The sequence below is a fragment of the Nerophis lumbriciformis genome, linkage group LG31, assembly GCF_033978685.3.
Source record: "Nerophis lumbriciformis linkage group LG31, RoL_Nlum_v2.1, whole genome shotgun sequence".
In the NCBI taxonomy this organism is placed as follows: domain Eukaryota; kingdom Metazoa; phylum Chordata; class Actinopteri; order Syngnathiformes; family Syngnathidae; genus Nerophis; species Nerophis lumbriciformis.
The window spans coordinates 3,520,001-3,547,500 of NC_084578.2; the positions used below are offsets into that span (position 1 = coordinate 3,520,001).

At 30.0% G+C, this 27,500-nt stretch overlaps 1 protein-coding gene across 4 annotated transcripts in view; it reads left to right on the plus strand.

Annotated features, from left to right (window-relative positions):
* epha3 (eph receptor A3) overlaps positions 1–27,500 on the plus strand; it is a 361,011-nt gene that overhangs the window by 176,487 nt on the left and 157,024 nt on the right. For all 4 annotated transcript variants that reach the window (XM_061926088.2, XM_061926086.2, XM_061926087.2 and 1 more), the window contains exons 4-5: positions 2,044–2,199; positions 24,967–25,335. In XM_061926088.2, coding sequence (XP_061782072.1) covers positions 2,044–2,199; positions 24,967–25,335 — 525 coding nt within the window. The remainder of the gene's footprint in view (positions 1–2,043; positions 2,200–24,966; positions 25,336–27,500) is intronic.

Sequence of the window (27,500 nt, forward strand, 5' to 3'; positions counted from 1 at the left end):
TTGTTTTATGCCCTTTTTGGGCATAATTACATTTACAATTACATCGCTTCACATATTCAACTTTAATTAATTTTTTGTGTTTACCATATTAAAAAAAAAAAAACTAAAATATAATATATATATATATATATATATATATATATATATATATATATATATATATATATATATATATATATATATATATATATATATATATTATTTTAGTTTAGTTATATTTTAAAAATAAACTAAAATATAATATATATATATATATATATATATATATATATATATATATATATATATATATATATATATATATATATTATATTTTAGTTTTTTTTTTTTAATATGGTAAACACACAAAAAAGTTATTCCATGTTTTCTTGGGTTGTGTGCTCGGCGTCGTGCAAGTAGGAACATTTATATATATATATATATATATATATATATATATATATATATATATATATATATATATATATATATTATATTTTAGTTTATTTTTTTTTAATATGGTAAACACAAAAAATAAATTAAAGTGGAATATGTGAGGCGATGTAATTGGAAGGCTTCAATAGGTCAATCATTCATAACAACATTGATTTTGATTCATTATTATGTAAAGAAAAAACAGCCTGTTTGTGTTATTAAAGTCAGCATTGCATGTTGTCTGTAATTCATGTGAAGTATTGGGAGCCTGGAATCGATAAAAAATTTTTTAAAAAAATACTTCACATCACCATTGATTTTTATTTATTTAATTATTTTTTGTTTAATTTTTTTTAAATCCCACTAAAATTATCGGGGTCATAAAAGTAATAGAACTAAGTCATACTGTGTTTTTTTCCCCTTCTAGTCAAGTACATATCTATTCCAAGTCAAGTCAACTTTATTTAGATAGCACATTTATGACAACTTTTAAATTGAACCAAAGTGCTTTACAGGTTAAAAAATCATAGAGTAAAAAACAAAAACAAAACAACAAACAAACAACAACAAAACAAAGAATGTAAAAAAAAAAAAAATGAGCTGAACAAGATAGTGCAAAAACAATACGATAAAAGGGGTCGAATAAAAAGTAAAAATTTGCTAAATAAAAATAAAATTAATAATAATAAAAGTTACTTCTATATATCCCATGAGTTATTTTTTTGTTTGTTTGTTTTATGCACTTTTTGGCAATTTTTTCTTGTTACATTTTACCTGTTTGATCTTTTATTTAACTTTTTTATGTTTTTTATTTTTTTATATATTTTTAAAATATGCCACGGGCATTTTGGAAACCTCTTGATTTATGTTTTACTGTAGTTTTACCTTTAAAGTCAGATTAGATGGATTGTATATATTTTTTTAATTATTTGTTTGTTCTATTTAACTTGGATATTTTAAAAGCTTACATTCCAATTACAATGAAAAAAAAAAAATATATATATATAGGAGAAATACGAGTGTACTTGTCAGGTTCAAACACTGATGACATTTATCAAACAGACAAGAAGCAAGGAATCATGCAGGGACAGAGTTCAATTTAGCTCAATGAGGAGAGACGTATTGGGCTGTACACTTAGTCACAGTTCCAACCTACGCTCTAAGGCACAGCCCACGTGTTCCTCTATTTATTTGTGAGGTCCCTGGTTACATCACTGAGGCTGCTTCTGAACGAAGGGGGTGTCATTTCAGCGGCCTCAGTTGGACACAATATATGATTATTCATGAAATGGAAATGTGCTGACACTCGTGATATCGCCCTGTCTCTGCTTTGTCTGCGTCAAGGTACTCGATGTTCGCCATTGGCAGTCAACAAACACTGATACGAGACGACTCGCAATCTTGGATTGCGAGTCGTCCCTTTGCACGGATAGAAAAGTACAACTTCAGCACAATTGATAATAACTATAGCAACGGCCTTTAAGTATAAGAGTTGTGTGATATTTTACACATATTTATTCTAACAGTATTGCATTTGAAACTTGGCCCACGAGCCGTAGTTTGCTCACCCCTGACCTAAGTCGCTACTCCAGCCTGACACCGGACGTCTCTGTTCTCTCTGGTCCACAGTGTGCGGGGCGGGCTTCTACAAATCCACAGTGGGAAACGCGGAGTGTTCCAAGTGTCCGCCTCACAGCTACGCTCACCACGAGGGATCCTTGCATTGCGGCTGTGAGAAGAACTACTTCCGAGCCGAGGGGGACCCGGCCGCCATGGCCTGCACTCGTAAGTGACACGGGTTTCCGATCGCCTCGTTATCAATCGCCGCCGTTTGATGCCTCACCAGAGGGGGGAAAAAGTACGACGCGGAGTTGGAGGATTTTTCAGTTAGTAATAAAACATTCAATAAAAACGTGTCTACACCCTGCCCTGAGGAGCTGATAATCCCCACCATTAGTTTAACTGTCAATGAGCTTTAGTGTTCCATGATGCTGTAAACGCTTCCAGATGGGATTCATTTTAGGGTAAAAACAACATCGTCCAACTATAAATGCATCGATTCTCAGTAGAACTTTCTGCAACGGTCAACTGCAGAAGAGCTGAGTAAGGATGCAAGTCAAGTAGAATTAAGGGCATGATTATTATTTTTTTATTATTACCATTCTTAATATTCTACAGAAGCACAACATATTTTCTGTTAAATTATAATAAGTAAGTACTGGTTTAAATAATAATAATAATAAGTAAGTACTGGTTAAAATAAATACTGGTTTACATACCCTGTTTTCAAACCTCCTATTGTATGTGAAATGTGTTATATACACAGAAAAAATATGTAAATATTTATTTATTTCTGTAACAAGGCAGTAAAACGGCTGTTAAAACAAAACAGAAGTCATGGTCATGGACCCACTAGCTTTAGAAGTTAGCTCTCCAATCAAATATAACATAACATGACTCAATTTTAGGAAAAACAATAGTAAAAATTAGTGATATTATTTTACCATGCAGTTAGTTGATAAGACATCCTAAATTAAGAAGTGTATATCTAGAAATAGCAGGATTAAAAAAAAAAAAAGTATTTTATTCTGAAACAAGCATTATATAACTAACAAGATTTTCTATGTGGTGAAAATAAAAATATCTTGTTTCAATAGTTATTTTCTCAATTTTACCATTTTTGAATGTGAATAGACAAACTAAACCATGATTTCCGAATATAAGCCCACTAAATGTTATGAAGAAAAAAAATAATCCCATATATTAGACGCACCAGACTATAAGCAGCAGATTTATATGTTGTTAATTGAGTTATTTACACAGAAAAATTCTGAAAATGTTTATTTACGTACCTTAATTGTTTCCAAACGGTGTCTGTAACAAGGCAGTAAAACGGCTGTTAAAACAAAACATCGTCATGGACCCACTAGCTTTAGAAGCTAGCTCTCCAATCAAATATAAGATAACATGACTCAATTTTAGGAAAAACAATACTAAAAACTAGTGATATTATTTTACCATGCAGCTAGTTGATAAGACATCCTACATTCAGATGTGTATATTTAGAAATAGCAGGATTTTTTTAAATAAGTATTTTATTCTGAAAACAAGCATTATTTACCTTCAATTCTTAAATCAAGCATCCTTTAAACAAGATGTTCTATGTGGGGGGGAATCAAAATATTTTATTTGAATAGTTATTTCCTCAATTTTAGCGTTTTTGAACGTGAATAGACAAACTGTACCGTGATTTACGAATAAAAGCCCACTTAATGTTATGAAGAATTATTTTTTCCTCCCATATATTAGACGCACCGGACTATAAGCCGCAGATCTATATGTTGTGAATTGAGTTATTTACACAGAAAGTTTTTGAAAATGTTTATTTACGCACCTTAATTGTTTCCAAAAGGTGTCTGTAACAAGGCAGTAAAACGGCTGTTAAAACAAAACAGAAGTAACCGTCATGGACCCACTAGCTTTAGAAGCTAGCTCTCCAATCAAATATAAGATAACATGACTCAATTTTAGAAAAAAACAATAGTAAAAACTAGTGATATTATTTTACCATCCAGTTAGTTGATAAGACATCCTAAATTAAGAAGTCTATATGTAGAAATAACAGGTTTTTAAAAAAATAAGTATTTTATTCTGAAACAAGCATTATATAACTAACAAGATGTTTTATGTGGGGGAAAAAAGAAATATCTTGTTTGAATAGTTATTTTCTCAATTTTACCATTTTTTAATGTGAATAGACAAACTAAACCATGATTTCCGAATATAAGCCCACTAAATGTTATGAAGAAAAAAAATAATCCCATATATTAGACGCACCAGACTATAAACAGCAGATTTAAATGTTGTTAATTGAGTTATTTACACAGAAAAATTCTGAAAATGTTTATTTACGTACCTTAATTGTTTTTAAATGGTGTCTGTAACAAGGCAGTAAAACGGCTGTTAAAACAAAACAGAAGTAACCGTCATGGACCCACTAGCTTTGAAAGCTAGCTCTCCAATCAAATATAACATAACATGACTCAATTTTAGGAAAAACAATACTAAAAACTAGTGATATTATTTTACCATGCGGTTTGTTGATAAGACATCCTAAATTAAGATGTGTATATCCAGAAATAGCAGGATTTTTTTAAATCAGTATTTTATTCTGAAAACAAGCATTATTTAACTTCAATCCTTAAATCAAGCATCCTTTAAACAAGATGTTCTATGTGGGGGAGAATCAAAATATTTTATTTGAATAGTTATTTCCTCAATTTTAGCATTTTTGAACGTGAATATACAAACTATACCGTGATTTACGAATAAAAGCCCACTAAATGTTTTCCCCCCGCAGATCTATATGTTGTGAATTGAGTTATTTACACAGAAAGTATTTGAAAATGTTTATTTACCTTAATTGTTTCCAAACGGTGTCTGTAACAAGGCAGTAAAACGGCTGTTAAAACAAAACAGAAGTAACCGTCATGAACCCACTAGCTTTAGAAGCTAGCTCTCCAATCAAATATAAGATAACATGACTCAATTTTAGGAAAAACAATAGTAAAAACTAGTGGTATTATTTTACCATGCAGTTAGTTGATAAGACATCCTACATTAAGATGTATTTATTTATATTTATCATTTATGTGTATATTTAGAAATAGCAGGATTTTTTTTAAATAAGTATTTTATTCTGAAAACAAGCATTATTTAATTTAAATTCTTAAATTAAGCATCCTTTAAACAAGATGTTCTATGTGGGGGAGAATCAAAATAGTTTATTTGAATAGTTATTTCCTCAATTTTAGCGTTTTTGAACGTGAATAGACAAACTATACCATGATTTACGAATAAAATATTTTTTCCCCCCATATATTAGACGCACCGGACTATAAGCCGCAGATCTATATGTTGTTAATTGAGTTATTTACACAGAAAGATTTTGAAAATGTTTATTTAAGTACCTTAATTGTTTTCAAACGGTGTTTGTAACAAGGCAGTAAAACGGCTGTTAAAACAAAACAGAAGTCACCTTCATGGACCCACTAGCTTTGAAAGCTAGCTCTCCAATCAAATATAACATAACATGACTCAATTTTAGGAAAAACAATAGTAAAAATTAGTGATATTATTTTACCATGCAGTTAGTTGATAAGACATCCTAAATTAAGAAGTCTATATCTAGAAATAGCAGGATTTTAAAAAAAATAAGTATTTTATTCTGAAACAAGCATTATATAACTAACAAGATGTTCTATGTGGGGAAAAAAATATATATCTTGTTTGAATAGTTATTTTCTCAATTTTACCATTTTTGAACGTGAATAGACAAACTAAACCATGATTTCCGAATATAAGCCCACTAAATGTTATGAAGAAAAAAAAGAATCCCATATATTAGACGCACCGGACTATAAGCAGCAGATTTATATGTTGTTAATTGAGTTATTTACACAGAAAAATTCTGAAAATGTTTATTTACATACCTTAATTGTTTTTAAATGGTGTCTGTAACAAGGCAGTAAAACGGCTGTTAAAACAAAACAGAAGTAACCGTCATGGACCCACTAGCTTTAGAAGCTAGCTCTCCAATCAAATATAAGATAACATGACTCAATTTTAGAAAAAAACAATACTAAAAACTAGTGCTATTATTTAACCATGCAGTTAGTTGATAAGACATCCTAAATTAAGATGTGTATATCTAGAAATAGCAGGATTTTTTTTAAATAAGTATTTTATTCTGAAAACAAGCGTTATTTAACTTCAATTCTTAAATCAAGCATCCTTTAAACAAGATGTTCTATGTGGGGGAGAATCAAAATATTTTATTTGAATAGTTATTTTCTCAATTTTAGCATTTTTGAACGTGAATAGACAAACTATACCGTGATTTACGAATAAAAGCCCACTAAACTTTTTCCCCCCGCAGATCTATATGTTGTGAATTGAGTTATTTACACAGAAAGTTTTTGAAAATGTTTATTTACCTTAATTGTTTCCAAACGGTGTCTGTAACAAGGCAGTAAAACGGCTGTTAAAACAAAACAGAAGTAACCGTCATGAACCCACTAGCTTTAGAAGCTAGCTCTCCAATCAAATATAAGATAACATGACTCAATTTTAGGAAAAACAATAGTAAAAACTAGTGGTATTATTTTACCATGCAGTTAGTTGATAAGACATCCTACATTAAGATGTATTTATTTATATTTATCATTTATGTGTATATTTAGAAATAGCAGGATTTTTTTTAAATAAGTATTTTATTCTGAAAACAAGCATTATTTAATTTAAATTCTTAAATTAAGCATCCTTTAAACAAGATGTTCTATGTGGGGGAGAATCAAAATATTTTATTTGAATAGTTATTTCCTCAATTTTAGCGTTTTTGAACGTGAATAGACAAACTATACCATGATTTACGAATAAAATATTTTTTCCCCCCATATATTAGACGCACCGGACTATAAGTCGCAGATCTATATGTTGTGAATTGAGTTATTTACACAGAAAGTTTTTGAAAATGTTTATTTACGTACCTTAATTGTTTTTAAATGGTGTCTGTAACAAGGCAGTAAAACGGTTGTTAAAACAAAACAGAAGTCACCGTCATGGACCCACTAGCTTTAGAAGCTAGCTCTCCAATCAAATATAAGATAACATGACTCAATTTTAGGAAAAACAATAGTAAAAATTAGTGATATTATTTTACCATGCAGTTAGTTGATAAGACATCCTAAATTAAGATGTGTATATCTAGAAATAGCAGGGTTTTTTGAAATAAGTATTTTATTCTGAAAACAAGCATTATTTTACTTCAATTCTTGAATCAAGCATCCTTTAAACAAGATGTTCTATGTGGGGGGGAATCAAAATATTTTATTTGAATAGTTTTTTTCTCAATTTTAGCATTTTTGAACGTGAATAGACAAACTATACCGTGATTTACGAATAAAAGCCCACTTAATGTTATGAATATTTTTTCCCCCCCCATATATTAGACGCACCGGACTATAAGCCGCAGATCTATATGTTGTGAATTGAGTTATTTACACAGAAAGTTTTTGAAAATGTTTATTTACGCACCTTAATTGTTTCCAAACGGTGTCTGTAACAAGGCAGTAAAACGGCTGTTAAAACAAAACAGAAGTCATGGTCATGGACCCACTAGCTTTAGAAGCTAGCTCTCCAATCAAATATAAGATAACATGACTCAATTTTAGAAAAAACAATAGTAAAAACTAGTGATGTTATTTTACCATGCAGTTAGTTGATAAGACATCCTAAATTAAGATGTGTACATCTAGAAATAGCAGGATTTTTTTAAAATAAGTATTTTATTCTGAAAACAAGCATTATTTAACTTCAATTCTTAAATTAGGCATCCTTTAAACAAGATGTTCTATGTGGGGGAGAATCAAAATAATTTATTTGAATAGTTATTTTCTCAATTTTAGCATTTTTGAACGTTAATAGACAAACTATACCGTGATTTACGAATAAAAGCCCACTTAATGTTAGGAAGAATTTTTCCCCCCCATATATTAGACGCACCGGACTATAAGCCGCAGATCTATATGTTGTGAATTGAGTTATTTACACAGAAAAATTCTGAAAATGTTTATTTACATACCTTAATTGTTTCCAAACGCTGTATGTAACAAGGCAGTAAAACGGCTGTTAAAACAAAACCGAAGTCACCGTCATGGACCCACTAGCTTTAGAAGCTAGCTCTCCAATCAAATATAAGATAACATGACTCAATTTTAGAAAAAAACAATAGTAAAAACTAGTGATATTATTTTACCCTCCAGTTAGTTGATACGACATCCTAAATTAAGAAGTCTATATCTATAAATAACAAGTTTCTAAAAAGTGTTTTATTCTAAAACAAGCATTATATAACTAACAAGATTTTCTATGTGGTGAAAATAAAAATATCTTGTTTGAATAGTTATTTTCTCAATTTTACCATTTTTGAATGTGAATAGACAAACTAAACCGTGATTTCCGAATATAAGCCCACTAAATGTTATGAAGCAAAAAAATAATCCCATATATTAGACGCACCAGACTATAAGCAGCAGATTTATATGTTGTTAATTGAGTTATTTACACAGAAAAATTCTGAAAATGTTTATTTACGTACCTTAATTGTTTTTAAATGGTGTCTGTAACAAGGCAGTAAAACGGCTGTTAAAACAAAACAGAAGTCACCGTCATGGATCCACTAGCTTTAGAAGCTAGCTCTCCAATCAAATATAAGATAACATGACTCAATTTTAGGAAAAACAATAGACATCCTAAATTAAGAAGTGTATATCTAGAAACAGCAGGATTTTAAAAAAATAAGTATTTTTTTCTGAAACAAGCATTATATAACTAACAAGATGTTTTATGTGGGGAAAAAAAGAAATATCTTGTTTGAATAGTTATTTTCTCAATTTTACCATTTTTGAATGTGAATAGACAAACTAAACCATGATTTCCGAATATAAGCCCACTAAATGTTATGAAGAAAAAAAAAAATCCCATATATTAGACGCACCAGACTATAAGCCGCAGATCTATATGTTGTGAATTGAGTTATTTACACAGAAAGTTTTTGAAAATGTTTATTTACGCACCTTAATTGTTTCCAAACGGTGTCTGTAAAAAGGCAGTAAAACGGCTGTTAAAACAAAACAGAAGTCATGGTCATGGACCCACTAGCTTTGAAAGCTAGCTCTCCAATCAAATATAAGATAACATGACTCAATTTTAGAAAAAAATAATAGTAAAAACTAGTGATATTATTTTACCGTGCAGTTAGTTGATAAGACATCCTAAATTAAGAAGTCTATATCTAGAAATAGCAGGTTTTTAAAAAAATAAGTATTTTATTCTAAAACAAGCATTTTATAACTAACAAGATTTTCTATGTGGGGAAAAAATATATATTGTTTGAATAGTTATTTTCTCAATTTTACCATTTTTGAATGTGAATAGACAAACTAAACCGTGATTTCCGAATATAAGCCCACTAAATGTTATGAAGAAAAAAAAAATAACCCCATATATTAGACGCACCGGACTATAAGCCGCAGATCTATATGTTGTTAATTGAGTTATTTACACAGAAAAATTCTGAAAATGTTTATTTACATACCTTAATTGTTTCCAAACGCTGTATGTAACAAGGCAGTAAAACGGCTGTTAAAACAAAACAGAAGTCATGGTCATGGACCCACTCGCTTTGAAAGCTAGCTCTCCAATCAAATATAAGATAACATGACTCAATTTTAGAAAAAAACAATAGTAAAAACTAGTGATATTATTTGATCATGCAGTTTGTTGATAAGACATCCTAAATTAAGATGTGTATATCTAGAAATAGCAGGATTTTTTAAAATAAGTATTTTATTCTGAAAACAAGCATTATTTAACTTCAATTCTTGAATTAAGCATCCTTTAAACAAGATGTTCTATGTGGGGGAGAATCAAAATATTTTATTTGAATAGTTATTTTCTCAATTTTAGCATTTTTGAACGTGAATAGACAAACTGTACCGTGATTTACGAATAAAAGCCCACTTAATGTTATGAAGAATTATTTTTTTTCCCCATATATTAGACGCACCGGACTATAAGCCGCAGATCTATATGTTGTGAATTGAGTTATTTACACAGAAAGTTTTTGAAAATGTTTATTTACGCACCTTAATTGTTTCCAAACGGTGTCTGTAACAAGGCAGTAAAACGGCTGTTAAAACAAAACAGAAGTCATGGTCATGGACCCACTAGCTTTAGAAGCTAGCTCTCCAATCAAATATAAGATAACATGACTCAATTTTAGAAAAAAACAATAGTAAAAACTAGTGATATTATTTTACCATGCAGTTAGTTGATAAGACATCCTAAATTAAGAAGTCTATATCTAGAAATAACAGGTTTTTAGGAAAAATAAGTATTTTATTCTAAAACAAGCATTATATAACTAACAAGATTTTCTATGTGGGGAAAAAATATATATCATTTGAATAGTTATTTTCTCAATTTTACCATTTTTGAATGTGAATAGACAAACTAAACCGTGATTTCCGAATATAAGCCCACTAAATGTTATGAAGAAGAAAAAAAAAATCCCATATATTAGACGCACCGGACTATGAGCCGCAGATCTATATGTTGTGAATTGAGTTATTTACACAGAAAGTTTTTGAAAATGTTTATTTACGCACCTTAATTGTTTCCAAACGGTGTCTGTAACAAGGCAGTAAAACGGCTGTTAAAACAAAACAGAAGTCATGGTCATGGACCCACTAGCTTTGAAAGCTAGCTCTCCAATCAAATATAAGATAACATGACTCAATTTTAGGAAAAACAATAGTAAAAACTAGTGGTATTATTTTACCATGCAGTTTGTTGATAAGACATCCTAAATTAAGAAGTGTATATCTAGAAATAGCAGGATTTTTAAAAATAAGTATTTTATTCTGAAAACAAGCATTATTTAACTTCAATTCTTGAATTAAGCATCCTTTAAACAAGATGTTCTATGTGGGGGAGAATCAAAATATTTTATTTGAATAGTTATTTTCTCAATTTTAGCATTTTTGAACGTGAATAGACAAACTGTACCGTGATTTACGAATAAAAGCCCACTTAATGTTATGAAGAATTATTTTTTCCCCATATATTAGACGCACCGGACTATAAGCCGCAGATCTATATGTTGTGAATTGAGTTATTTACACAGAAAGTTTTTGAAAATGTTTATTTACGCACCTTAATTGTTTCCAAACGGTGTCTGTAACAAGGCAGTAAAACAGCTGTTAAAACAAAACAGAAGTAACCGTCATGGACCCACTAGCTTTAGAAGCTAGCTCTCCAATCAAATATAAGATAACATGACTCAATTTTAGAAAAAAACAATAGTAAAAACTAGTGATATTATTTTACCATGCAGTTAGTTGATAAGACATCCTAAATTAAGAAGTCTATATCTAGAAATAACAGGTTTTAAAAAAAATAAGTATTTTATTCTAAAACAAGCATTATATAACTAACAAGATTTTCTATGTGGGGAAAAAATATATATCTTGTTTGAATAGTTATTTTCTCAATTTTACCATTTTTGAATGTGAATAGACAAACTAAACCATGATTTCCGAATATAAGCCCACTAAATGTTATGAAGAAAAAAAATATCCCATATATTAGACGCACCAGACTATAAGCAGCAGATTTATATGTTGTTAATTGAGTTATTTACACAGAAAAATTCTGAAAATGTTTATTTACGTACCTTAATTGTTTCCAAACGGTGTCTGTAACAAGGCAGTAAAACGGCTGTTAAAACAAAACAGAAGTCACCGTCATGGACACGCTAGCTTTAGAAGCTAGCTCTCCAATCAAATATAACATAACATGACTCAATTTTAGGAAAAACAATACTAAAAACTAGTGATATTATTTTACCATGCAGTTAGTTGATAAGACATCCTAAATTAAGAAGTGTATATCTAGAAATAGCAGGATTTAAAAAAAAAAAGTATTTTATTCTGAAACAAGCATTATATAACTAACACGATGTTCTATGTGGGGAAAATCAAAAATATCTTGTTTGAATAGTTATTTTCTCAATTTTAACATTTTTTTAATGTGAATAGACAAACTAAACAGTGATTTCCGAATATAAGCCCATTAAATGTTATGAAGAAAAAAAAAAATCCCATATATTAGACGCACCGGATTATAAGCCGCAGATCTATATGTTGTGAATTGAGTTATTTACACAGAAAGTTTTTGAAAATGTTTATTTACGCACCATAATTGTTTCCAAACGGTGTCTGTAACAAGGCAGTAAAACGGCTGTTAAAACAAAACAGAAGTCACCGTCATGAACCCACTAGCTTTAGAAGCTAGCTCTCCAATCAAATATAAGATAACAGGACTCAATTTTAGAAAAAAACAATAGTAAAAACTAGTGATATTATTTTACCATGCAGTTTGTTGAAAAGACATCCTAAATTAAGATGTGTATATCTAGAAATAGCAGGGTTTTTTGAAATAAGTATTTTATTCTGAAAACAAGCATTATTTAACTTCAATTCTTAAATTAAGCATCTTTTAAACAAGATGTTCTATGTGGGGGAGAATCAAAATATTTTATTTGAATAGTTATTTCCTCAATTTTAGCGTTTTTGAACGTGAATAGACAAACTATACCGTGATTTACGAATAACAGCCCACTTAATGTTATGAAGAATTATTTTTTCCCCATATATTAGACACACCGGACTATAAGCCGCAGATCTATATGTTGTGAATTGAGTTATTTACACAGAAAGTTTTTGAAAATGTTTATTTACCTTAATTGTTTCCAAACGGTGTCTGTAACAAGGCAGTAAAACGGCTGTTAAAACAAAACAGAAGTCATGGTCATGGACCCACTAGCTTTGAAAGCTAGCTCTCCAATCAAATATAACATAACATGACTCAATTTTAGGAAAAAAAAAATACTAAAAACTAGTGATATTATTTTACCATCCAGTTAGTTGATAAGACATCCTAAATTAAGAAGTCTATATGTAGAAATAACAGGTTTTTAAAAAAAATAAGTATTTTATTCTAAAACAAGCATTATATAACTAACAAGATTTTCTATGTGGGGAAAAAATATATATCTTGTTTGAATAGTTATTTTCTCAATTTTACCATTTTTGAATGTGAATAGACAAACTAAACCATGATTTCCGAAAATAAGCCCACTAAATGTTATGACTATAAGCAGCAGATTTATATGTTGTGAATTGAGTTATTTACACAGAAAGTTTTTGAAAATGTTTATTTACGCACCTTAATTGTTTCCAAACGGTGTCTGTAACAAGGCAGTAAAACGGCTGTTAAAACAAAACAGAAGTCATGGTCATGGACCCACTAGCTTTGAAAGCTAGCTCTCCAATCAAATATAAGATAACATGACTCAATTTTAGAAAAAAACAATAGTAAAAACTAGTGATATTATTTTACCATCCAGTTTGTTGATAAAACATCCTAAATTAAGATGTGTATATCTAGAAATAGCAGGATTTTTTTTATTTAGTATTTTATTCTGAAAACAAGCATTATTTAACTTCACTTCTTAAATTAAGTATCCTTTAAACAAGATGTTCTATGTGGGGGGGAATCAAAATATTTTATTTGAATAGTTATTTCCTCAATTTTAGCATTTTTGAACGTGAATAGACAAACTATACCGTGATTTACGAATAAAAGCCCACTTAATGTTATGAATAATTATTTTTCCCCATATATTAGATGCACCGGACTATAAGCCGCAGATCTATATGTTGTGAATTGAGTTATTTACACAGAAAGTTTTTGAAAATGTTTATTTACGTACCTTAATTGTTTCCAAACGGTGTCTGTAAAAAGGCAGTAAAACGGCTGTTAAAACAAAACATCGTCATGGACCCACTAGCTTTAGAAGCTAGCTCTCCAATCAAATATAAGATAACATGACTCAATTTTAGGAAAAAAAAATACTAAAAACTAGTGATATTATTTTACCATGCAGTTAGTTGATAAGACATCCTAAATTAAGATGTGTGTATTTAGAAATAGCAGGATTTTTTAAAATAAGTATTTTATTCTGAAAACAAGCGTTATTTAACTTCAATTCTTAAATCAAGCATCCTTTAAACAAGATGTTCTATGTGGGGGAGAATCAAAATATTTTATTTGAATAGTTATTTTCTCAATTTTAGCATTTTTGAACGTTAATAGACAAACTATACCGTGATTTACGAATAAAAGCCCACTTAATGTTATGAATATTTTTTTCCCCCCATATATTAGACGCACCGGACTATAAGCCGCAGATCTATATGTTGTGAATTGAGTTATTTACACAGAAAGTTTTTGAAAATGTTTATTTACGCACCTTAATTGTTTCCAAACGGTGTCTGTAACAAGGCAGTAAAACGGTTGTTAAAACAAAACAGAAGTCACCGTCATGGACCCACTAGCTTTAGAAGCTAGCTCTCCAATCAAATATAAGATAACATGACTCAATTTTAGGAAAAACAATACTAAAAACTAGTGATTTTATTTTACCATGCAGTTTGTTGATAAGACATCCTAAATTAAGAAGTCTATATCTAGAAATAGCAGGATTTTTTTTAAATAAGTATTTTATTCTGAAATCAAGCATTATTTAACTTCAATTCTTAAATTAAGCATCCTTTAAACAAGATGTTCTATGTGGGGGAGAATCAAAATATTTTATTTGAATAGTTATTTCCTCAATTTTAGCGTTTTTGAACGTGAATAGACAAACTGTACCGTGATTTACGAATAAAAGCCCACTTAATGTTATTAATAATTTTTTCCCCCATATATTAGACGCACCGGACTATAAGCCGCATATATATATATATATATATGTTGTAAATTGAGTTATTTACACAGAAAGTTTTTGAAAATGTTTATTTACGCACGTTAATTGTTTCCAAACGGTGTCTGTAACAAGGCAGTAAAACGGCTGTTAAAACAAAACAGAAGTCACCGTCATGAACCCACTAGCTTTAGAAGCTAGCTCTCCAATCAAATATAAAATAACATGACTCAATATTGGAAAAAAACAATAGTAAAAACTAGTGATATTATTTTACCATGCAGTTAGTTGATAAGACATCCTAAATTAAGAAGTCTATATGTAGAAATAACAGGTTTTTAAAAAAATAAGTATTTTATTCTAAAACAAGCATTTTATAACTAACAAGATTTTCTATGTGGGGAAAAAAAATATATCGTTTGAATAGTTATTTTCTCAATTTTACCATTTTTGAATGTGAATAGACAAACTAAACCGTGATTTCCGAATATAAGCCCACTAAATGTTCTGAAGAAAAAAAAAGAATCCCATATATTAGACGCACCGGACTATAAGCAGCAGATTTATATGTTGTTAATTGAGTTATTTACACAGAAAAATTCTGAAAATGTTTATTTACATACCTTAATTGTTTCCAAACGTTATATGTAACAAGGCAGTAAAACGGTGGTTAAAACAAAACAGAAGTCACCGTCATGGACCCGCTAGCTGCTGAGGCTAGCTCTCCAATCAAATATAAGATGGAAATTACTCAATTTTAGGAAAAAACAATACTAAAAAGTAGTGCTATTATTTTACCATGCAGCTAGTTGGTTTTAGTTGATAAGACATCCTAAATCAAAATGTGTATATCTAGGATTTAAAAAATTAAAAAATAAAAATAATTCTGAAAACAAGCATTATTTAACTTCAATCCCTAAATTAAGCATCCTTTAAACAAGAGGTTCTATGTGGGGGAGAATTAAAATATTTTATTTGAATAGTCATTTTCTCAATTTTACCATTTTTGAACGTGAGTAGACAAACTATATCGCAATTTCCGAATTTAAGCCCACAAATGTTTTTTTCCCATATATTAGACGCACCCGACTATAAGCAGAAGATTTATGTGTCGTTAATTGAGTTATTTACACAGGAAGATTCTGAAAATGTTTATTTACATACCTTATTTGTTTTCAAACGGTGTCCGTAACAGGGCAGTAAAACGGCTGATCAAACAAAACAGAAGTCATCGTCATGGACCCACTAGCTTCGGAAGCCAGCTTTCCAATCAGCTAAACAGACTCAATAACTCCATGGTGACGTTTTGGCGAATTTACTGAGGAATTTGTGAAAATGAATGCCATTTTAAGTTAATAATACTAACACAGACACTCGTAAACGTGGTAGCATGTGCTAATGTTAACGACGCTAACTTGATGACATTACGATAGCACGTACAAATATGCATGAAAACACTCCTGTATAGACATCACACATGGGACGGTTTCAATCAATCAATCAATCAATGTTTATTTATATAGCCCTAAATCACAAGTGTCTCAAAGGGCTGCACAAGCCACAACGACATCCTGGGTACAAAGCCCACATAAGGGCAAGGAAAAACTCACCCCAGTGGGACGTCGATGTGAATGACTATGAGAAACCTTGGAGAGGACCGCATATGTGGGTAACCCCTTCCCCCTCTAGGTTTAGTAAGTAAGAATAGTTTTAGTTATATTGTAAAGTCAAAAAATACGTTGCTCGGAGTGATGAATGAAGAATCCGTATGTGTAGAAATGGTTACAAGATGGATCGGGACTTCTACTTCCGGTTGAAAGCACCTGCAGTGTACAAACGTCCACAAGTCATACCAAAGACTATAAAAATGGGACCTGTTACTTCCCTGCTTGGCACTCAGCATCAAGGGTTGGAATTGGGGGTTAAATCACCAAAAATGATTCCCGGGCGCGGCAACCGCTGCTGCCCACTGCTCCCCTCACCTCCCAGGGGGTGAACAAGGGGATGGGTCAAATGCAGAGGACACATTTCGCCACACCTAGTGTGTGTGTGACAATCATTGGTACTTTAACTTTAACTTTTAACTTTAAGATGGCACCATAGCACATACTTTTTTTAATTTTTAATTTTTTAATTTTTAATTTATTTATTTATTTATTTTTTATTACATAGCACATACAATGACACACATATTCAGTGTGTGTGTGTGCTTAGTTTTTGTGTTTTTAACCGTTTAAAAAAAAAAAATCCATGAATTAATCGCACCGTTTAAAAGCCGCAGAGTTCAAAGTGTAGGAAAAAATATAGTTGGGAATTCACTGTAAATGAATGGACTTTATTGACATTCTTAAAGACGATCTTAAAGTCTACACATATGTATGACTGGTCACACTTATCATTTCGCCATGTACCAAATACAATAGCTTCGAGGTCGGTAAGCGCAACCGGAATTATTATGTACATTAGACGCGTCGCGATATGATAATAATAATAATAATCATAAAGACTTTGTAACAGAAGTCCGAAAAGACCAATTTCCTTTGATGCATTCAGACATGAGAGAAGTCAGGGATTGCTTATCGTCCCTTTCTGCTCCCGACACCAGTCTGTTTGTCCTCCCGCCATGCAAATTGATTGCAGATCCGTCTTGCGAGAGCCTTCCAGAAGCCATTCCGCAGGAATCTATAAATCAGCTCGCTCCCTCATGTCTGATTACGTATTAATTTATGAGCAAAGTGCTAAAGGAGAAAGCCATTCGTCAGGTTTCACCAAGTTGCAGGAGATGCAAAATGGAGATCCTCTGTAATGGACAGAATCCTAATTAGAGGAAGTGTTATTACCTAAACACCATCTGGTCAGCTGGACACAACTCCTCTCTTCTGGGAGCCGCACGGCGATCAAGGGGCCGCGGAGATAAATTCGACAACAATGTGATTAAGTCCGTGTGAGGAGTTTTTTTTTACTGATTGTCTTGACACATGAACAGTTTCTGTGTATTGAAAATAAAATGAGCCAAGACAATAATAAATATGACATGCATCTGAGGTTTTAATCTGACCCAACAGCAACATGTGTTGCCATACTTTTCAAAATAAAAGGGGACCAAAACAAATGTCATAATTGGATTTATTTTTACAGAAAATCTTATGACACATTAAACATGTGTTTGTTATTGCAATCTAAGGATGATTTTGGAAATAAACTATATATATATATATATATATATATATATTTTTTTTTTAAAGTATTATTAACTTAAAATGGCATTCGTTTTGTGTTGTTTCATCTTCACAAAATTCCTCAGTAAATTAAATAAGGAATTAGCAAATAAAAACGTGCAAAAACTGCAGTTTTCCAGTAATTTGTGATGATGTGTGTCAGGTTATGCGGCATACCGGTCTTAATAAAGTACTGTGGTACAAATAAATAAAGAAATTAAATTGAATGATTTTATTTATTTTATTTATTAAATGTATTTAAAAAATTTTTTTTAATTTATTTTAATTTAATTTATTTATTCATTTTTTATATATATATATATATATATATTTAATTTAATTAATTTATTCATTTTATTTTATATATATATATATATATATATACATATATATATATATAAAATAAAATGAATAAATAAATTAAATTAAATATATATATATATATATATATATATATAAATAAAATGAATAAATAAATAAATTAAAACAACTTTTTAAATACATTTAATAAATAAAATAAATAAAATAAATAAAATAAATAAAATAAATAAAATCATTCAATTTAATTTATTTATTTATTTGTACCACAGTACTTTATTAGGACCGGTATGCACGTTTTTATTTGCTAATTCCTTATTTCAAGAAATCTTACCAAGACAATTTTGACTTGTTCCACTGACAGATTTTTTTTGCTCTTTACAAACAAAAATACATTAAATTAAATTAAATTAAATAAATAAATTAAACAAATCAATTAAATAAACAAATTAAATGAATAAAATAAAATAAAATAAATTCAACTAAATTAATTAATTTAAATTAAATTAATTAAGTAATTGGTACCACAGTACTTTATTAGGACCGGTATACCGTACAACCCGACACGTATCATCACATATTACTGGAAATGTGCAGTTTTTGCATGTTTTTAATTGCTAATTCCTTATTTCAAGAAATTGTACCAAGACAATTTTGACTTCTTCCACTGCCAGATTTGTGTTGCTCTTTACAAACAAAAAATAAATAAATTAAAATAAAATTAATACATAAATTAAATTAAATTAAAAACTAAAATTAAATACATTTAATAAATTAAATGAATAAAATACATTTTATAAATTAAATGGATAAAATAAATAAAATAAATAAAATAAATAAAATAAATAAAATCATTCAATTTAATTAATTAATGAATTTGTACCACAGTACTTTATTAGGACCGGTATGCCGCATAACCCGACACACATCATCACAAATTACTGGAAAACTGCAGTTTTTGCACGTTTTTATTTGCTAATTCCTTATTTCAAGAAATCTTACCAAGACAATTTTGACTTGTTCCACTGACAGATTTTTTTGCTCTTTACAAACAAAATTACATTAAATTAAATAAATACATTAAACAAATCAATTAAATAAACAAATTAAATGAATAAAATAAAATAAAATAAATTCAACTAAATTAATTAAATTAAATTAAATTAATTAAGTAATTGGTACCACAGTACTTTATTAGGACCGGTATACCGTACAACCCGACACGTATCATCACATATTACTGGAAATGTGCAGTTTTTGCATGTTTTTAATTGTTAATTCCTTATTTCAAGAAATCGTACCAAGACAATTTTGACTTCTTCCACTGCCAGATTTGTGTTGCTCTTTACAAACAAAAAATAAATAAATTAAAATAAAATTAATACATAAATTAAATTAAATTAAATTAAAAACAAAAATTAAATACATTTAACAAATTAAATGAATAAAATACATTTTATAAATTAAATGGATAAAATAAATAAAATAAATAAAATAAATAAAATAAATAAAATAAATAAAATCATTCAATTTAATTAATTAATTAATTTGTACCACAGTACTTTATTAGGACCGGTATCCCACATAACCCGACACGCATCATCACAAATTACTGGAAAACTGCAGTTTTTGCATGTTTTTATTTGCTAATACCTTATTTCAAGAAATCTTATCAAGACAATTTTGACTTGTTCCACTGACAGATTTTTTCGCTCTTTACAAACAAAATTGCATTAAATTAAATTAAATTAAATACATACATTAAACAAATCAATTAAATAAACAAATTAAATGAATAAAATAAAATAAAATAAATTCAACTAAATTAATTAAATTAAATTAAATTAATTAAGTAATTGGTACCACAGTACTTTATTAGGACCGGTATACCGTACAACCGGGCACGCATCATCACATATTACTGGAAATGTGCAGTTTTTGCATGTTTTTAATTGCTAATTCCTTATTTCAAGAAATCGTACCAAGACAATTTTGACTTCTTCCACTGCCAGATATTTGTTGCTCTTTACAAACAAAAAATAAATAATATAAAATAAAATGAATACATTAATTAAATTAAATTAAATTAAAAACAAAAATTAAATACATTTAATAAATTAAATGAATAAAATACATTTTATAAATGAAATGAATAAAATAAATAAAATGAATAAAATAAATAAAATAAATAAAATAAATAAAATAAATAAAATAAATAAAATCATTCAATTGAATTAATTAATTAATTTGTACCACAGTACTTTATTAGGACCGGTATGCCGCATAACCCGACACACATCATCACAAATTACTGGAAAACTGCAGTTTTTGCACGTTTTTATTTGCTAATTCCTTATTTCAAGAAATCTTATCAAGACAATTTTGACTTGTTCCACTGACAGATTTTTTTGCTCTTTACAAACAAAATTACATTAAATTCAATTAAATTAAATAAATACATTAAACAAATAATTTAAATGAATTAAATGAATTCAACTAAATTAATTAAATTAAATCAAATTAATTAAGTAATTGGTACCACAGTACTTCATTAGGACCGGTATCCCGTACAACCCGACACGCATCATCACATATTACTGGAAATGTGCAGTTTTTGCATGTTTTTAGTTGCTAATTCCTTATTTCAAGAAATCGTACCAAGACAATTTTGACTTCTTCCACTGCCAGATTTTTGTTGCTCTTTACAAACAAAAAATAAATAAATTAAAATAAAATTAATACATCAATTAAATTAAATTAAATTAAAAACAAAAAATTAAATACATTTAATAAATTAAATGAATAAAATACATTTTATAAATTAAATGGATAAAATAAATAAAATAAATAAAATAAATAAAATAAATAAAATAAATAAAATCATTCAATTGAATTAATTAATTAATTTGTACCACAGTACTTTATTAGGACCGGTATGCCGCATAACCCGACACACATAATCACAAATTACTGGAAAACTGCAGTTTTTGCACGTTTTTATTTCCTAATTCCTTATTTCAAGAAATCTTATCAAGACAATTTTGACTTGTTCCACTGACAGATTTTTTTGATCTTTACAAACAAAAATACATTGAATTCAATTCAATTAAATAAATACATTAAACAAATCAATTAAATAAACAAATTAAATGAATGAAATAAAATAAAATAAATTCAACTAAATTAATTAAATTAAATTAAATTAATTAAGTAATTGGTACCACAGTACTTTATTAGGACCGGTATAGCGTACGACCCGACACGCATCATCACATATTACTGGAAATGTGCAGTTTTTGCATGTTTTTAATTGCTAATTCCTTATTTCAAGAAAACGTACCAAGACAATTTTGACTTCTTCCACTGCCAGATTTTTGTTGCTCTTTACAAACAAAAAATAAATAAATAAAAATAAAATTAATACATAAATTAAATTAAATTAAATTAAAAACACAAATTAAATACATTTAATAAATTAAATGAATAAAATACATTTTATAAATTAAATGGATAAAATGGATAAAATAAATAAAATAAATAAAATAAATAAAATAAATAAAATAAATAAAATCATTCAATTTAATTAATTAATTAATTTGTACCACAGTACTTTATTAGGACCGGTATGCCGCATAACCCGACACACATCATCACACATTACTGGAAAACTGCAGTTTTTGCACTTTTTTATTTGCTAATTCCTTATTTCAAGAAATCTTACCAAGACAATTTTGACTTGTTCCACTGACAGATTTTTTTGCTCTTTACAAACAAAATTACATTAAATTAAATTAAATTAAATTAAATACATACATTAAACAAATCAATTAAATAAACAAATTAAATGAATAAAATAAAATAAAATAAATTCAACTAAATTAATTAAATTAATTTAAATTAATTAAGTAATTGGTACCACAGTACTTTATTAGGACCGGTATACCATACAACCCGACACGCGTCATCACATATTACTGGAAATGTGCAGTTTTTGCATGTTTTTAATTGCTAATTCCTTATTTCAAGAAATCATACCAAGACAATTTTGACTTCTTCCACTGGCAGATTTGTTTTGCTCTTTACAAACAAAAATAAATAAATTAAATCAAATAAATAAATGAATTTAAAAAATAATTAAATGTAATAAATTAAATTAAATTATATAAATTAATTAATTTGTACCACAGTACTTTATTAGGACCAGTATACCGTACAACCCGACACACATCATCACATATCACTGGAAATTTGCAGTTTTTGCACGTTTTTAATTGATAATTAATTAATAAAGAAATGAGCAATTAAAAGTAATTATTTGTTGGTTGTCTTATATGAAACGTGTGGTTCTTAAATGGAATATATATGTTTTTCTCTCAGAACTGACAGATTTTTTTTGGTCTTTACATGGAAAAATAAATAAAATAAAATAAAATAAATGCATTAAATAAATACATTTAATAAAATAAATTAATAAAATAAATATAATAAATAAAATAGATGAAATAGATACATTGAATAAAATAAAATATACAGTATAAAATAAATAAAATAAATTAATTAATTTGAACCACAGTACCTTATTAGGACCGGTATACAGAACAACCAGACACACATCATCACATTTTACAGGAAATGTGCAGTTTTTGCACGTTTTTAATTGCTAATTCCTTATTTCAAGAAATCGTACCAAGACAATTTTGACTTCTTCCACTGCCAGATTTTTTTTGCTCTTTACAAACAAAAAAGAAATAAATTAAATCAAATAAATAAATGAATTTAAAAAATACTTACATTTAATAAATTACATTAAATTATATAAATAATTAATTTGTACCACAGTACTTTATTAGGACCAGTATACCGTACAACCCGACACATATCACTGGAAATGTACAGTTTTTCACGTTTTTAATTGCTAATTAATTAATTAAAAAAATTAGCAATTAAAAGTAATTATTTGTTGGGTGTCTTATATGAAACGTGTGATTCTTAAATGGAATATATATGTTTTTCTCTCAGAACTGGCAGATTTTTTTTGGTCTTTACATGGAAAAATAAATAAAATAAAATAAAATAAATACATTAAATAAATACATTTAATAAAATAAAAATGAATAAAATAAATATAATAAATAAAATAGATACAATAGATACATTGAATAAAATAAAATATACAGTATAAAATAAATAAAATAAATTAATTAATTTGAACCGCAGTACCTTATTAGGACCGGTATACAGAACAACCCGACACACATCATCACATTTTACAGTTTTTGCACGTTTTTAATTGCTAATTCTTTATTTCAAGAAATCGTACCAAGACAATTTTGACTTGTTCCACTGCCAGATTTGTTTTGCTCTTTACAAAAAAAAAAAAAAAAAAAATTAAATCAAATAAATAAATGAATTTAAAAAATAATTAAATTGAATAAATTAAATTAAATTATGTACCACAGTACTTTATTAGGACCAGTATACCGTACAACCCGACACACATTATCCCATATCACTGGAAATTTACAGTTTTTGCACATTTTTAATTGCTAATTAATTAATAAAGAAATTAGCAATTAAAAGTAATTATTTGTTGGTTGTCTTATATGAAACTTCTGATTCTTAAATGGAATATATATTGTTTTCTCTCAGAACTGGCAGATTTTTTTTGGTCTTTACATGGAAAAATAATTAAAATAAAATAAAATAAATACATTAAATAAATACATTGAATAAAATAAATGAATAAAATAAATATAATAAATAAAATAGATACAATAGATACATAGAATAAAATAAAATAAATAAAATAAATAAAATAAATAAAATAAATAAAATAAATAAAATAATTTGTACCACAGTACCTTATTAGGACCGGTATACAGAACAACCCGACACACATCATCACATTTTACAGTTTTTGCACGTTTTTGATTGCTTATTCCTTATTTCAAGAAATCGTACCAAGACAATTTTGACTTGTTCCAATGGCAGATTTGTTTGGCTCTTTACAAGCAAAAGTAAATTAAATTAAATAAATTAAATACATTACATAAATTGGTTAAATTGTATTAAATTGAATCAAATTCTATTAAATTGAACCACAGTACTTTACTAGTACCGTTATACCGTACAACCCGACACACATCATCACATGTATGTGGCCCACACAGATATTACTGGGAAACTGCAGTTTTTGCACAAAGTTTCATAGTCAAAAAAGGCGGATTCAGAAAAAAAAAAAAGTATGTGAGACACTGACCTAATTTATCAGCGACTTTAGTGTTCTTAATGGTCCTCTACTTTCCTACATTTTTTTTTTCTTTGTTGGCGGCATATTCTCACAAAAACAGCAGTCGGGACCTTTTTTATGTAACACTCAAAAAAAGAGGATTTACTTTGACACCAGGAATAAACATTAGAGCGAGGTTATTACCTTCCCGCCGTTGCCAACACAAACTGTAGACTTCTAAGCCTCCTGAAAAAAAGCAGAATTCAAAAACGACCGAGCTGACGTATCGACTTACAAGGCGGCCGTTAAAAAGCGGATTTACCGCGTGTCGTTAAATGTCCTTTTTTTTCCACGCTCTCATGACGTCACCTTTACGTCTTCTTCCTGTCCTCCTCCAGGTCCTCCCTCGGCCCCTCGGAACGTCATCTCCTCCATCAACGAGACCTCGGTCATCCTGGACTGGAGCTGGCCGGAGGACACGGGCGGCCGCAGGGACCTCACCTTCACCGTCCTCTGCAAGCGATGCCGCGCCGGCACGGCGGACGCCGGCGGGGGCGGCGGCGGCGGCGGTCCGCGCTGCGAGCCCTGCAGGGGCAACGTGCGCTTCCTGCCGAGGGCGGCGGGCCTGCAGAACACCACCGTGACGGTGGCGGACCTCCTGGCTCACACCAACTACACCTTCGAGATCGAGGCGCAGAACGGCGTCTCGCCGCTGGCGCCCAAGATGAGGCAGTACGCCGCCGTCACCATCACCACTAATCAGGCCGGTAAGAAGCTGCAGCAGATGGTCACAACTCTCTAATAATATATGTACCGAAAATTCCAGACTATAGGCCAACTTTTTTTTTTTTTCCTACGCTTTGACCCCTGCGGCTTATAAAACGGTGCGGCTAATTAGTGGATTTTTCTTTGCAGAGAGCCAAAAAAAAAAACAAGCAAATACACTGAACAAGTGTGTTATCGTTAGTGCTTTGGAGTGTTAACGATTTCCTTGGTGTTAAAAAAAGAGTGTATGTATATATATAAATATATATATATATATATATATATGTATATATATATATATATATATATGTCTTAATAAGGTTATCCAAAAAATAGTGCTCGATACCGTAGTAGAGCGCAATATATGTATGTGTGGGAAAAAAATCACAAGACTATTTCATCTCTACAGGCCTGTTTCATGAGGGGGGGTACCCTCAATCATCAGGAGATTTTAATGGGAGCATTCGCATACCATGGTTTGTATAGGGCACAGAGTGGGTGGGTACAGGCTGGCGTAGGGGCGTGGTGATTGGCTCATGTGTTACCTAGGAGGTGTTTCCGTCTATGGCGGCATGTTGTTACAATTTCGCTGCGCTTGTTGAGGGATGACAGGTCTGGACGGTAAATAATAAACAGTTTCTCTTTCAAGCATAGGTTGCATCTTTTATTACCACTATTGTAAGGTGTGCTGGATTCAAGAATTTGCCATGTTATTGAATATTCAACATTATTGTCTTTGAGGTCCCAAATGTGTTTGCTGAGTTCTGTGGTATTTCGCAGGTTTTGGTTCCTGAAAGAAGCCTTGTGATTGTTCCATCTGGTTTTGAATTCTCCCTCGGTTAATCCTACATGTGTGTCGGATGTGTTAATGTCCTTGCGTATTACCTTAGTTTGGTAGACAACTGATGTTTGTAAGCACCAGGTTCACCTATGAACCCACGCCAGGAAACCAGCCAAAAAAGAACAGAAAACGAAACGACATCATCTGGTACAACCCCCCATACAGCAAAAACGTCTCAACGAACATTGGACACAAATTCCTCAATCTGATTGACAAACACTTTCCCAAAGACAACACCCTAAGGCAAGTATTCAACAAGAACAACATTAAATTGAGCTACAGCTGCATGAACAATATACGACAAATCATCTCAAACCACAACAAAACAATTGCAAATGAGCCGTCGACCCCCAGACAGAGCGACTCCAAAACCAACAAAGGATGTAACTGTCGAAAGAAACCTGATTGCCCTCTCAACGGGGGGTGCTTACAAACATCAGTTGTCTACCAATCTAAGGTAATACGCAAGGACATTAACACATCCGACACATATGTAGGATTAACCGAGGGAGAATTCAAAACCAGATGGAACAATCACAAGGCTTCTTTCAGGAACAAAAACCTGCGAAATACCACAGAACTCAGCAAACACATTTGGGACCTCAAAGACAATAATGTTGAATATTCAATAACATGGCAAATTCTTGCATCCAGCACACCTTACAATTGTGGTAATAAAAGATGCAACCTATGCTTGAAAGAGAAACTGTTTATTATTTACCGTCCAGACCTGTCATCCCTCAACAAGCGCAGCGAAATTGTAACAACATGCCGCCATAGACGGAAACACCTCCTAGGTAACACATGAGCCAATCACCACGCCCCTAGGCCAGCCTGTACCCACTCACTCTGTGCCCTATATAAACCATGGTATGTGAATGCTTCCACTAAAATCTCCTGATGATTGAGGGTACCCCCCCTCATGAAACAGGCCTGTAGAGATGAAATAGTCTTGTGATTTTTTTCCCACACATACATATATATATATATCTATATATATATATATATATGTATATATATATGTAAATATGTATGTATATATATGTTTCATCATGCCTAAAAATAATGCAACAAGCTATAATATATAAGACATCTCGTACTCGACATAAAAGGGTGCTTATTGTTGCATTCCATACTGAGAGGTGTATTGTCCCGTGCACATGGGATGTCACAAAGAAGACCACAAGGCTGGCCTACATAGAATCCTACATTTTTTATTTTTTTTATTTTGTATTTTCCTGAAAGCTGGTCTGATAAGACAAATAGAAATAACTAAGGCGGGTGGTGTGGAGCAGACACTACTTCAATATTTGTGTGTGTAGCCGC